Below are 13,139 nucleotides of genomic sequence, written 5' to 3'. Positions count from 1 at the left end.
TGTTGGTTGTTGTGAGTGAATTTGTTTGGTTCAACAGAATTAAGGAAAGATTTGTGTCTGCCTTGTCTTAATAGCTTTTGCACAGTGTAATGATGTGATTGCACAGTTTTTCCACTGACACAAGAGGGCAGTGTTGTCGCATGAATCTGCTGTGCTTCAAGGAACGGCATTGTCAGAATATACGGTGTAAAATACATGAGAATCAGCTCTTTGTGCTTTCTTAAGACAAATGAAGAACTCAAAGCAAGAGTTTAGATTTTAGTCAATAGACTATTATTGGTAGTCTGAGACAATTTAGGGCTTTTCCTGTTTGTTGCAAATGTTTACGGGTATTATAATAATAAATTTCAGCTAAAAATAATTTTTTACATATGTCTTACAGTTTTTATGGCCATGCTTGAAATTTCCAGAGAACAGATTTGGTGACCAGGTACCAGGATATGAGCAGGAGAAGCCTGTTTGGTGGCTTCCCGACCTTTTCTTCATTTTCCTCACAAGCAGCTACAACTATTTCCCCTCATTAGGCACCACAGCTATTGGAGTGTGGAGCTTATGTGTGTGGGGTAAGGTTCAGGAGGGTGTCATAGTCCACTGCTGAATAGGTTGTCCACTAATTACTCGGTGTGTGTGTGTGAATGTGTGTGGTCGATGGAAGTCAAGGCTATTGATTATTTTAATCCTCCTATTTGTGAGTCTGTGATCCTCGTGGCTCTGCATTCGACAGGGGAATCACTAATGGGCCTCAGCGCAGCCAGTCTCAGACCTCTCCCCATCCAATTAACTTTCAACTGGAATCTGCCAGGAGAGAGAGCCGGGGGCTGGGCCCAGGCATGGCGCGGCTACATGCCTCTCTCCGCTCGGAAGCAACAGATTCACCAAATCCTTGAAGTCCAGACTGCCATCAGCTCTCTAGTCTAATTACATACTTTTCTTTTTGCCAATAATCTAAGAGGTATTCAGGATTTATTCTCTTTAACATGGAGATGATGCCTCTTTTTCCTGGTTTAGTAACTGATAAAGTGGCTTTATTGAATATTATGCCCCCCTGAATAAACTTGAAATTATGTGTGTAGAAAACAACTCAAAGTGTGGGAATATTCATCAGCAGACAACTTTTGTATCAGACGTTATTTGTAAGCATATTAAGGTACTTTTCTGTTTTGTTTTGTTTCTGCATAATTATATTTATTATTTATTTTATTATTTATTATTATTATTTATTTTATATATATATATATTATTTTATATATATTTATATATTTATATATATTTATTATATTTATTATATTTATTATGAATTTACATCCAGTTTCAAAATATCTTTATCTCTGTCATTTCATGCCATTCTTAATATAAAGTGCAGTTTAGATCAATCATAAACTTAAGGCTGAAAATGTATCACAAATATTTCCTTTAAACAAAGAGCTATCTATTTAAAAATAGCAAAAACAGTCCATCTAGAATTCTAATTATATTTCTTAAAGTTGGGGTAAAAAGAGTATATTGGATGATTCTGATTACCAGCACATCTCCACAAAGAAATAGAATAATAGTTTTGATTTAAAGCTGAGGCAATAGAAAATTTATGCAACAATTATAATAATTGATGAATCATTTTAAGTTAATTTTCAAGCAAAAAAGACAAAAAATCACTGGTTCCAGCTACTCAGATGTTTCTTGAAAACAATAAGCAGATTAATGAATAATGAAAATAATCATTAGTTGCACCTCTCGTTTGATTAATCAAAAATAGGGTGTAATTAAGATGGGCATTTTAAGCTATTTACTATGGCACTGTAAACATACTGAACTGTATGTATTCAGCATGACTTCCATGAAATCTACATGGGAATATCAATGAATTTAAAGATATCAATGAATTGATTTTATTTAATGAAAATGTCAGGAATTCCCTGGATGGAGTTATTGTTATTAGTGGACTGTGCAACAAATGGTCCTGGTTCAAAACCCTGATAAGCAATGTCCATTCAATTCACTGAACACTGAGCCAATTTGGTTTGTTTGTACAATTGATCACGATATTGTTGCATTTAAAAAGTATACATTGGCTGGATTTTTGTGGATCCTGGGTGTATTATAAGCTGAGATCAATATAGCGGTATTAATGTTTGTGTCTTAGACAGTGTCTTAAGACATATTGGAAATCCATGTTGTAGCTGTGTTCAGCCACTGCCTGCCTGCCTGTTTCGATCTCAGCTGTAAGTCCACGCAGGCATGTCATATATCCAATTCTCCACAGTCAGTCCAAGTGGTCACTCCAAATAAAACTGAACAAGGGTCTGCATGTGTTTATGACAAATATATATGCCTTTATTCAGCCCTGACCTCTGAGCCCTGATATCCTGTTGCATGGTGGGAGCAGGAAAAAAAGGTTAAACATCTGTGTTTATTCAGATGGCCTTATTTTAATCATTAAGGTTCCAATGCAGGGTGAATCACAACAGGGATTTAATTCATTCTAGCTGGTGTAATTTACTTTGAAGCATAGGGGGAAATATTTTTACAAAGATGAGTTCCAAAATGTAGGGAGGCCATTCGATCAGAAGTCACCGGAACGGAGAGCAGAAATGCTCAACTAAATGCTGTCGAGGTAAAGAATGGAATACAGTAGGTGTCTCTTTGCCTGTCATTTTGATGTCATTTCAATCTCAGCTGTAAGTCCAAGCAGGCATGTCATATATCCAATTCTCCACAGTCAGTCCAAGTGGTCACTCCAAATAAAACTGAACAAGGATCTGCATGTGTTTATGACAAATATAGACGCCTTTATTCAGCCCTGACCTTCACCCCATCAAAACAACAAGTGAGAACACAGACAAGGTAGGTATAGATATTTTAATATCAATTGTCTACTCAACGTATTCAACATACCAGATAGCCCATCCCAAGATTACTGTGTTTATACATATCATGATTCTTTGACAGGGTTTCTCAAAAATAAAGTACTAAGTAGGTATGGCAGTGTAATTACAGTAGCATGACTGTAATGTATAATACAACATTTAATGGAAGTAAAACACTGCAGCTGTCACTTCTTCACTGCCTCAGTGTCTTACAGTATCTATATATTCTGCTCATACATACTGACATACCCACACACACACACACACACACACACACACATACACACACTCACACACGATATTGTCAATAATGCACTTGGCAATTAAAACTTCATCACACACAAGTGCCATCCATAAAATGTGTTGCGATGTGTTGCCTTGTATGTTCTGTGTTATCTTGCCGCATGATATCCTGTTGCATGGTGGGAGCAAGAAATAAAGGTTAAACATCTGTGTTTATTCAGATGGCCTTATTTTAATCAGTACTGTCCCAATGCAGGGTGAATCACAACAGAGATTTAATTCATTCCAGCTGAGGTAATTTACTTTGAAGCATAGGGGGAAATATTTTTACAAAGACGAGTTCCAAAATGTAGGGAGGCCATTCGATCAGAAGTCACTGGAACGGAGAGCAGAAATGCTCAACTAAATGCTGTCAAGGTAAAGAATGGAATACAGTAGGTGTCTCTTTGCCTGTCATTTTGATTAATGGCACCCTCAACACCATTATTGCATTAAAAAAAAACAATCAGACTGATGGTGTTTGTTATTTTCTAGTTCACACGATGTCAGTTAATATGGAACACATTAAAATATTTTAGATATTTCAGAGCCACAATGTGCAATTGTTATGTGCACCTATACTGTACATATTCTGAAATTCATGTTTGCACACAAAAGGCGCCAATAAATGCATTTGCTCATGATGACGGGCTCAGTATCACACAAATTATTCCACTTATCTCTGATTTTCACTTGTTCCACTCTTTTGTAGTCTTTTAGTATTGTCAGGATGTCTGTGCGTGTGTGTGTGTGTGCTTGCTTGCATGCAGGTGTGTATATGTTTTTTTTGTGTACATGTAGGCATTGTGCATGTGAATGTATGTGTATTAATTTGTCCTACTTGTCTGTGTTAGTGTGAATACGTGTATGATGTGTGTTTTTCTAACCGCTCCATTCTCAGTCAGTCAGGATTAGATTCAGTCTGGGTAGATGAGGAAGCCAGAGAAGGTGCTGTACTTGTTTGTGTTCCCTCCGTGGACCTTCCCGCCATCCAGCTGCACACACACCTCATCGCCAACGTCCAAATGCAGGATCACACTGTTGGAGGCGTAGTCGTAATTCTGATCAGCGTCCTGAGCGATGGCGCTGGCTCTTACCTGTCACCCACAGAGGACATACGCATTGACAATTAGAACGTGGACAAAACTGAACAAACACTTGCAAATGTCACCGCCACTTTCTCAACAGCTCCGCGCACCCATCAGCTCTTTAAAACTAAAACTATCTCATTCTCTTCCTCTATCACATTTGTCTTTCAGGCTCGGTCATGATCAATTATTAACAGCCTTAAAATGAAATACTCCTGAGTATGACACCACCTCCTTATGAGATCCACAGTCATGATGGATAAACAGATGGATGGTATTGTGACCTGTGACCCCAGAGGTGGACTGAGAGCACAGCCACTCTGCCTTTTATTGATCAGCTGTGGCCGGGGCTCGGGGCAGAGGACCGAAGATGGAGAACTGATTGGGTTGTGAAGATAAGCGGACTCGCTGGGGACAACAGGTTGTCTATGGGGAAACTAGCTCGGCCGAGAAACAGCATCACTATCCACACCAGCTATTGACCTGTTGCTTATGATCCCAGGCCAGCTCAATATGCATGATATTGAGTGGCTATGCCTAAGCCAGACAGTTTCACATTTGCATGCTGCATGTGAGTTTGGTCTTATTGACCCAGCAGCAGTGGATCTTTACTTGTTTGTTAACACATTTAATTGGGTTTACTCGTTGTAGACGTTTAAATACACATGCCTGGATTGAGCTACAATTGTAGAGAAAAGACGAATTGTGAATGTCTTAGTGTGCCTTTCATCTTACTACTGTATAATTTAATTGAATGTGAGTGCATATATATGTAGGCATTACAAAAGTTTAATACGGGCCCATCATATAGTATGACTCAACAATATAAATGACTGCTCTTTTTTTTTTTTTTTTTTTTTTTTTTTTTTGCTGTACAGCCATTTCAGCTTCTAGTCTATAAGTATAATTATATACTAAATTGAATTCTTAAAAACCTCCTAAGTAGGATGTATCAATAATTCTGGTGCAGCGGCTCCAATCATCAGATATATGTCAGCCATCAGTGGCCTTGTGTCTGGCTCAGTGTCCATCTACGGTGGGAGCACTCAATCTATGTCAGCAGCCAGACAAGCCACGCACATCTCCATGACAGCCACAGAATATGATCTGCAACTCAACTACCATCATGTCATTCCCATCACTGGGGCCCTTTCTCCCCAACGAGCATGCATCAATTCGAAAACAGTCAATCGCGGAGCAACAGAGCCTGAATTACTGTGACTAAAAAATATGTTCTTTTTCCCTCTGCACCAATCCGTTTTGCCCTCGTCTGAACACATTGTTCACCATCTATCAACTCTGGAGTTGTGTTCCCTCGCCTGGACACTATCTGTAGAGCTCCTTAAATGAGATGCTGCAACCAGCATACTGCATGTTGGGGACCAGTGGGTAAGCATGTCCCTGTCCACTCTAAACCAGATTGATTAAGGGAGCAGAGAAGTCGATCTCCTGAGGCTTCACAGCTCAACAACCACACAGTAAAACCGACCACAGCTATTGTTACACCACTAGTCCAGTTTCATTAGATTTCAGATTCTACAGTCCGTAGGTGTTTTTAGTCTTATCTAATGTAGACCACCAATGGATAAAATGGTTATAACTGCAGAGCTACTCAGCTTTTCTAATTTCAGTGTAGGATAAGTATACACTGTAAGCCTTATTATGTAGGAAATGTTAAATATAATTAAAATACACACTGGAGCAAGGAAATGAATGTCTGGTACAGTGATACCTGTTCTTCAGTCTGTCTATAAATGACAGACTGTCTGGGATGTGGAGAAGTTGAAAGGCATGCCTGCACAGACAACATACAGTAATACCTGTTCTTCAGTCTGTCTAGAGATGACAGAGACTGTCTGGGATGTGGAGAACTGAAAGGCATGTCTGCACAGATAACCAGAAACCTGGGTATTATTAGAATCATGTCTAAGGTAATGTCTAATTTCTTAAATTTCTTATGTAATTTTTATTTTGTTCAAATAGTTCTCCTAGCCTGTCTGTGCTGCTGTAACACAACCATAACCTAAATAACCAGGTTATTGTATGTTTCAATGTGAACATTGTGTAATGAATATGAATAAAATCAGTATGAGACTCATAAATGGTGTGCATGCATGTAAGCCCATTGCAACGCTGTGTCTTACAAATTCTATTTATATACTACTGATTTGCCACAGCAAGTACGTTTTAAAGAAATGTGCTGTTTATGGGTGAAGTTGAATAGAATGAAAACATCAGTAAGTTAGCTGATTTTGAAAAGATCAGAGCTATGAGGATCATATGACATTGTCCTGAGGTTAACAAGCTAAATGATTTAATTATTTGCTCTCTTCATGGAAATATGGTGCAAATGGAGAGATAAAAATATTCTAATGTAATCTGACATCATTTATATATTTTAAAAGACAGGCTCACAGTTTTTCAAGTCTTTCTTAAAACAACAGTCAGGTGACCAAATGAATAATGAAAGAAGTTTTCCTCCTGTTCATACTAGCTATTAAAAGATCCCCTTCAAATGTGTTTTCAATGTAAGTGATGGAGGCCAAAAGACACAGTGTGTCCACACAGTTATTTTGTGAAAAAAGGCATTTAAAAGTTTAGCTCATACGAGGCTTCAACAGTCAGAGTTAGTCATATCAAGTGGATATCTGCCACATTTACAGTCTTATTAGCATAAAATTCCCTCTCATTTTTCCTCAGACAGTATTTCCCTGTTGAGCTGCCGTGGAAATATAGTAACAAAAAAAGGGACTTTGGCACTAAAAAGATGCTGGACATTGAAAGATGTCTGCTTGATTTGACTAATTTGGACGGCTGATGCTTCATATTAGCTTCAGATAAACAAGGCTTGTGGACTTTGTCCCCCATCACTTATATTGTAAGTGCATGATGAAAGGATCTTCTAATGTCCAGTATGAACAGGAGGAATGATTATGGCACAAAAAACCTGTTTCAGTGTTGATTTGGGCACCTGACTATTGTTTTAAGACAGACTTGAAAAACTGTGAACTCGTCCTTTAATCTATTTTGGTTATGTTCTTCATCAATTTCTCTTACATTTAGTTTCTTTATCAACAGTCCATCAGTGGTAAGTATTTAAACAGAATGTGACTAGTTACAAATACATGCTGGATGTAAGAACATTTACAGTATTTACAATATACTTATTTAGCATTTAGGAAATATCGCATTCTTATGTTGTAAAATCAGATCAGTAGATGTTTTTTTTAAGTTTTGGGGACCTTGTGTTACCCAGCCTGCCCAATTAGTATAATTAAACACTGAACATAATTCAGCCTTTCTTAGGCCCTCATAAGACCATCTCTCAAATAACGACACCAATCCATTCATTCAGTCATCTGTAAAGGTTATATTGTTGTTCTGCTTGACATGTGTAGTGACAGCCAATATCACATTTGCATCTTTGGCTGCTTCTGACAGTGATGCGGTTGTTGTGACTTCCTATCGACACCAGGCATATGTCATCCTGCTCATTATTTTAGCCAAACAGTGTAACAGAGGGAGACGTAGTGAGATCTTTCCCCTTTTCCCCCCTCAGGCCCTCTCAGATACTCATGACTTAATGCATTGAAGTGTGGTTGAATTCTTTACGCCATAATAACCACTCTAATAACTCAGTGTTGAGATCATTTTGCAAATATATGATATATGAATTGGTGCTTCAGCTGATGTTCCTATGTGTGAAGGAATAATACAAGCCATCCATTAATGCAGATACCAGACAGAGAGGCATAAGAGGGAGGCGGTGGGATTAGGACAGGAAGCCGACAGAGGAGATGGATACGGCTGGAGGACACAGACTGATCCGTGTGAACCAGGCAGCACACTGCGCTGATCCCGGAGCTGGAAGGGTTGTGAGCCGTAAGGCAAGGGCCCCCAGGGCTTGCCTGTGGCTGTCTCTGTCTCCGCCTAGCCCTTTCGTTATAAGGCCTCCAGTAAACACGCCTGGGAGCAGAGGGGACCACAGGCAAGGAGGAAGGAGTTGGGAGGGGTGGTGGTGGTGGTGTGGGGAGCGGCTGCAGTGTCATTTTCTATACAAGTGGAGCCGCAGTGCAGAAGACAGACAAGGGTAGACAAAACGAAGTGAGAGGGGAAAAAAAAAACAAAAACAAGGGCCAGAGGGTTGAGGAAAGGGGAGGGAGGGGGCCTAGAGTAACAGACTGATCAAGCAAGGCTATTTTGTGAGACCAGGGAGATGTGGGGGTATATGAAGTCTTGTTTTTATCTGTGGTGCTGTGCTCCACTGGTAATAAAACTGACAGGATTCATTCACTGTGATATACTGACCTCTTAGAGCGGAGACAATAGAAAAGTAGCTGTTAAACTTACCTAAGGGACCCCAGCACATGGTAGGAGGGTTGGGGAGGGGGGCGATGTTGTGGAAATAGAATATTTATTGAACAGGTTTTCCCTCTCCTCTGGGAGCCCAGGGATTACATGGTGACAAACGAATGCATTGAACTATACCTTAGATTGCTATTACCTCCTGCCATTCAGTTTTACAGTCTATGGACAGCAGCACAATAAGAGTCATACCTGTGCACAGCATGAGTGGAACTGACTTATCTTAATTAGTATGCTGTGTTTCATTATAACTCATTATACTATGTTATTTAGATATCTTTTAGACTAAAAAGACAACATTTGACTTGTCTTCATAAAAGAAATTCTGCTATGTATCTAACTCTTGCTCCTTGCTCTGGGGCTAATTATATTTCACCTGTAGCATATCTGTGTCTCTGTACTGGGAAAGTTAATACAGGTACCGGTCATTATAGCGAGTGATGACATTTTAACACTACTGTGTGAAATAACTTGACCTTTAACTGAGCTATTAAAAGAGTCTATGACAGGTGAAAAAACAAGGGAGAGATTAAATGGGAGCCCAGCCAGTATCTATTTGTCTACATTGCACATTGTATTAAGAATATTTCATAGATGTACAGTGGTGCATTATAGGAATATAAATGAGTAGGTGAGCAGCTCACATACCAATTAATGAGGAGAAGTTCTGTTGAGAATGTACGCATGACGTATTACCATCCTTCACAGCATAAAGCATGCAACATTAGCATAGACTGTCTAATAACATTTGCTACCAAGCTGGAATATTAAGTAGCATACAACCCATATATCCTTGACAGTAAATTAGGAATAGAGTGATTAAACACATTTATAATAGCAGTGGCACCAATGGGAAGTGCATTCATCACTATTTAAGTTGAGCAAGGTTAAATCAATATTAAATCATTAAGTATCATAAGCATATAATTCAGATCCAACTGCTCAAACTGGGTTATTTGGCATTGCATGCTTTGTGTTTTCTAACTATGCAAATAACATTGGTGTGGGTGAGGGTCAGCTGAGGAGGAACAGGGTGTAATGGTATTGAGCAAACATTCACATTACACATTGTAATTGCGCTGTAAGTCAATTACTGTCATGTTACAAACATGGAAGCAACTGAAGTGTGACCCTTTTCAATCACAAATCCCCTGACTCTGAAGTCCTGTCATGCTGCAATGATTTGTGAAAGTTAGATTGAGGTGTGAGCAGGTAGGCTTTACAGAGTGGGGATTTAGTATAGGTAATAGGTATTGGATCTACAGGAATCCCATGGAAGCCCTGCCACTGTCAGCACATCCTCGAGATATCCTGGCATCACATTATACCGCACTCATGTCACATGACACAAATCATCTCTCTAGTTTCATTTGTGCAACAGCCACCGCACAGTCCAACAGCCAATGCAGTAAGCCAGTGGTAAACAAACAGGCAGAGTTTTATATTAAGCATTACCAGAAGAAGAAGTTGTTTCAGAATTAATTAGCTTATTGCTTTTAAACTGCCTCTAACAGGCACCTGCAGTTCTTGAATTGGTGCATAAACACAGTTTGTAGACCAGTTTTCTCTCTTCTTCTGAGTGGCCTTGATCACTTGTCAAGCCAAGACGTGTGGAGTGGGTGCCCATTGGTCATCGTGCCTGATCTCATCCTGGCCTTCACTACCAGCCTCCCTGATGCCTCGTCTACCAGCCCACTGTCTCCAAACCTCCATTAAGTCATCTATCTTCCTCTGCTCCACCCCCGATCTCCCCATCAACTCACTTGTCTTGTTTTGCTCTCCTTTCCACTGTTTCCAAGTGGACGTCTCAGCATGTCCCTGTCATGTCAAGTCTCTTGTGTTTCATTCATTCTCACTGAAACTGTCCTGAGTCCTACATCTGTTTGACTGGCTGCCAAACAAACACAAGATTACAAAATGACCTTATCTGTTGAGATACAAAGGTTCCAGCACAAACGGAATGGAAAGGTGACAAAATTGTGGCTATGGCTATGTTTTTTTTTTGTTTTTTTTGGTTAACAGTGGGCGGACAAAATATCCAATAAAGCCTCAGCACCTACGGCAATGGTAAAACAGGCCGTTTGATTGTACAGTCAGGAATACAACCTGTCAAACATAGTGCCCATTTAGTAAACCCTAGCCACTGCCTCAGGCAGAGTACTGCCTCGGGGCTTCAATAACTCCAAACATGATCAGGCATTCTGCAGAATTTCATTTACACTCCATTTTCATGTACCAGCAGATCTGTTTAGGTAGATCACTGTTAGGTGAGTGCTCTATTTAACAGAACTGTTTAACGGGGCCAACTGACAGGTGTCAGATGGACCTGGGTGAGGTTAAGTAATTGAGTTGAGCGAAAAGATAATTAATGGAGAATCAATGAACAAGCTGGGGAGGGGTTAGAAGAGGAAAGTATAGCGGGTGTGCATGGGATCTAATCTAAGATGTATACATTATTTAGCAGGCTAAGATGACTTGAATGACAATATAGGACATTAGAAAGGCAGTTTTAAACACACATTCACCTTTGTGGTCACATGCATATACAATCAAATGATGGTTAATGATGAATGATTTTCAACATTTAATTTTACATCTTGCCAAGTCTAAATGAACTATCCTAATTCAGCTTTATTTAGTTTAAACTGTGGTGATAAACCATATAGTATACATTAACCCGTTATAGCCTGTTTGCGCTTGTTTGAACAGTCCTTGGTTAGCCTGCACCGCATGTCTAGAGAGTGAGGGTTTGAGTAGAAAAGATTTGCATTTAAAGTCCTTGATGAATGAATGAATCTAAAATGCAACTTGAAGAATGTTTCCTGAATTTGGAGTCCTCTGATTAAATCCCTGTGATTTATCCCACCTCTTCTCTCCTCCTCCCCCCATCAGCTCCTCTGTCTTTAATTAGTGTCTGGGGAATGAGGGAGTGGATGAGTGGACTGTCAATTTTACATTTATTATTTATTTAGCTGAGGTGTAAACTGACTGGTCCACGTACTGACAGACATTTCTCCTGTGCTCTTTTGCACTTCTGTTTAGGCGATAATCAAGCTCTGTGTATGATACTTACTAATTAGACTCTTCCTTTTGGCGGCATGTGCATTCTGCCACTTGTCATTTAGCCACAGTACATGTGAGAATGCAAATATCTGTGGCTGTGATTTTAGACTGTATAGCATGAATTCCCCTTAATGAGGAGAAAGATTGCTATTTCATTCTTTGGCTGTCATGTTGCCACCTGCTAAGTGGAATGTGCTCTGAATCTGAAGTGCTCAATGTTACAGAGGTGAATGTGAGTCAATGGTAACACAGGTCAACAGTGAAAAAAATCTGTTGCATGGTCGTGTGTGTGCATACATACCTACATACGTATGTACATACGCACACATAAATACACACCCTCTGCTGTACACACACTTTCATGCATGCACATACTCACACACACATTTACTAACCATGCCATTCTTCTTCAGGTCGGCCCACATGCTGGTCCCGTCACCACCTCTCATTAGAACATGGTAGGTGAAGAAGTAGATGCCAGGCAGAGGGCAGGTGAATTTGCCAGTGCTGGGCTCATAGTAGTTACCTACATTGGTCACCACATCGTCAAACTTCAGTATTTCACTCCCCTCATGCTGCTTACGTAGCCCTGCGTAGAAGGCAATTTTAGGAGTGTAGAGTGATGGAGAATAGCCACCAGGACCTGGACCTGGGGGCCCCTGCGGCCCTGGTTTGCCTGGCTCTCCAGGGGGTCCACGTGCTCCTGGAGGGCCAACGGCCCCTGGAGGACCACGGAGCCCAGACTTTACCTTCTTCCCAGAGTAATCCTGGGGTGGAGGAGACACAACTGTCAGCTCCTGGCCTGGCTGAGAGGTGGCATAGGGGTCACAAACCATCCTGCAGCTTCCAAGCATTTCATAATGGCTCCCTGCACTTCCGGTGGTCCCTCCTTTGGTTGTGTGAACCAGCAGGGGAATGGCCACCAATAATATTAGAACCATGGCCACACCTACAGCAGCTCCAATGACACGTTTCCTGCGGCTGAGCCGCGAAGCGGCCAGCGTCAGGAAGTCCTCTTCCCCCTTGGCTGGAATAGTGCCGGCCAGGATGAAGCCTCTCAGAAAAGCAGTATGGTGTGAAAAAGTGAAGAAGGATGTGGAGAGGAGTGGAGGGGGAAAGTGTATCACTAGGCCAGGTATGAGAGAAAGGTAAAATGGCAGATGGCCAGAGGGAAACAACCAGATGAGATTATCCAAGAGGAATGTTAAAGATGTCCAGTGGGCCAAGTACAAGATTTTTAAAAGCCTAGAGCCTTAAAAAGATGAAAACTTTAGACACCACAGTGTTTAAGGACATAAACGCAAAAATCTGCATCTCAGATTTGTGGTGACACGCCACAAAAAACATAATTATCTGATGAAGTCTCTTTGTTTAACTTATTCTGTCGTCCTCTGGTTCCGTTCAATTGTCAGCATCAAAGAGGAACCATGACTGTCAGTGAGAGGTTTGTTGTGAAAGCGGAGCTTATTAAAAGTGC

General features: G+C 40.4%; 1 protein-coding gene across 1 annotated transcript; it reads right to left on the bottom strand.

Annotated features, from left to right (window-relative positions):
- Window positions 1–2,859: 2,859 nt before the first annotated feature.
- c1ql4a (complement component 1, q subcomponent-like 4) lies at window positions 2,860–12,879 on the bottom strand. The gene is made up of 2 exons (XM_044352073.1): window positions 12,058–12,879; window positions 2,860–4,243 (listed from the first exon to the last, which is right to left on the bottom strand). Exons 1-2 carry the CDS (start codon window positions 12,601–12,603, stop codon window positions 4,064–4,066), a joined length of 726 nt encoding a protein of 241 aa, XP_044208008.1. The 5' UTR covers window positions 12,604–12,879; the 3' UTR covers window positions 2,860–4,063.
- Window positions 12,880–13,139: the final 260 nt, after the last annotated feature.

Source organism: Thunnus albacares, chromosome 5 (assembly GCF_914725855.1).
Source record: "Thunnus albacares chromosome 5, fThuAlb1.1, whole genome shotgun sequence".
In the NCBI taxonomy this organism is placed as follows: Eukaryota; Metazoa; Chordata; class Actinopteri; order Scombriformes; family Scombridae; genus Thunnus; species Thunnus albacares.
The sequence above is the reverse complement of the archived record's forward strand: the minus strand, read 5'-3'. Positions and strand labels throughout refer to the sequence as shown.

Excerpts from the sequence above, each read along its gene's own strand:
- c1ql4a (XM_044352073.1), bottom strand. The coding sequence starts at position 12,603 with ATGGTTCTAATATTATTGGTGGCCATTCCCCTGCTGGTTCACACAACC. Across the intron at positions 4,244-12,057 it reads ACCTGAAGAAGAATGGCATG|GTAAGAGCCAGCGCCATCGC; the intron begins GTTAGTAAATGT and ends TGTGGGTGACAG.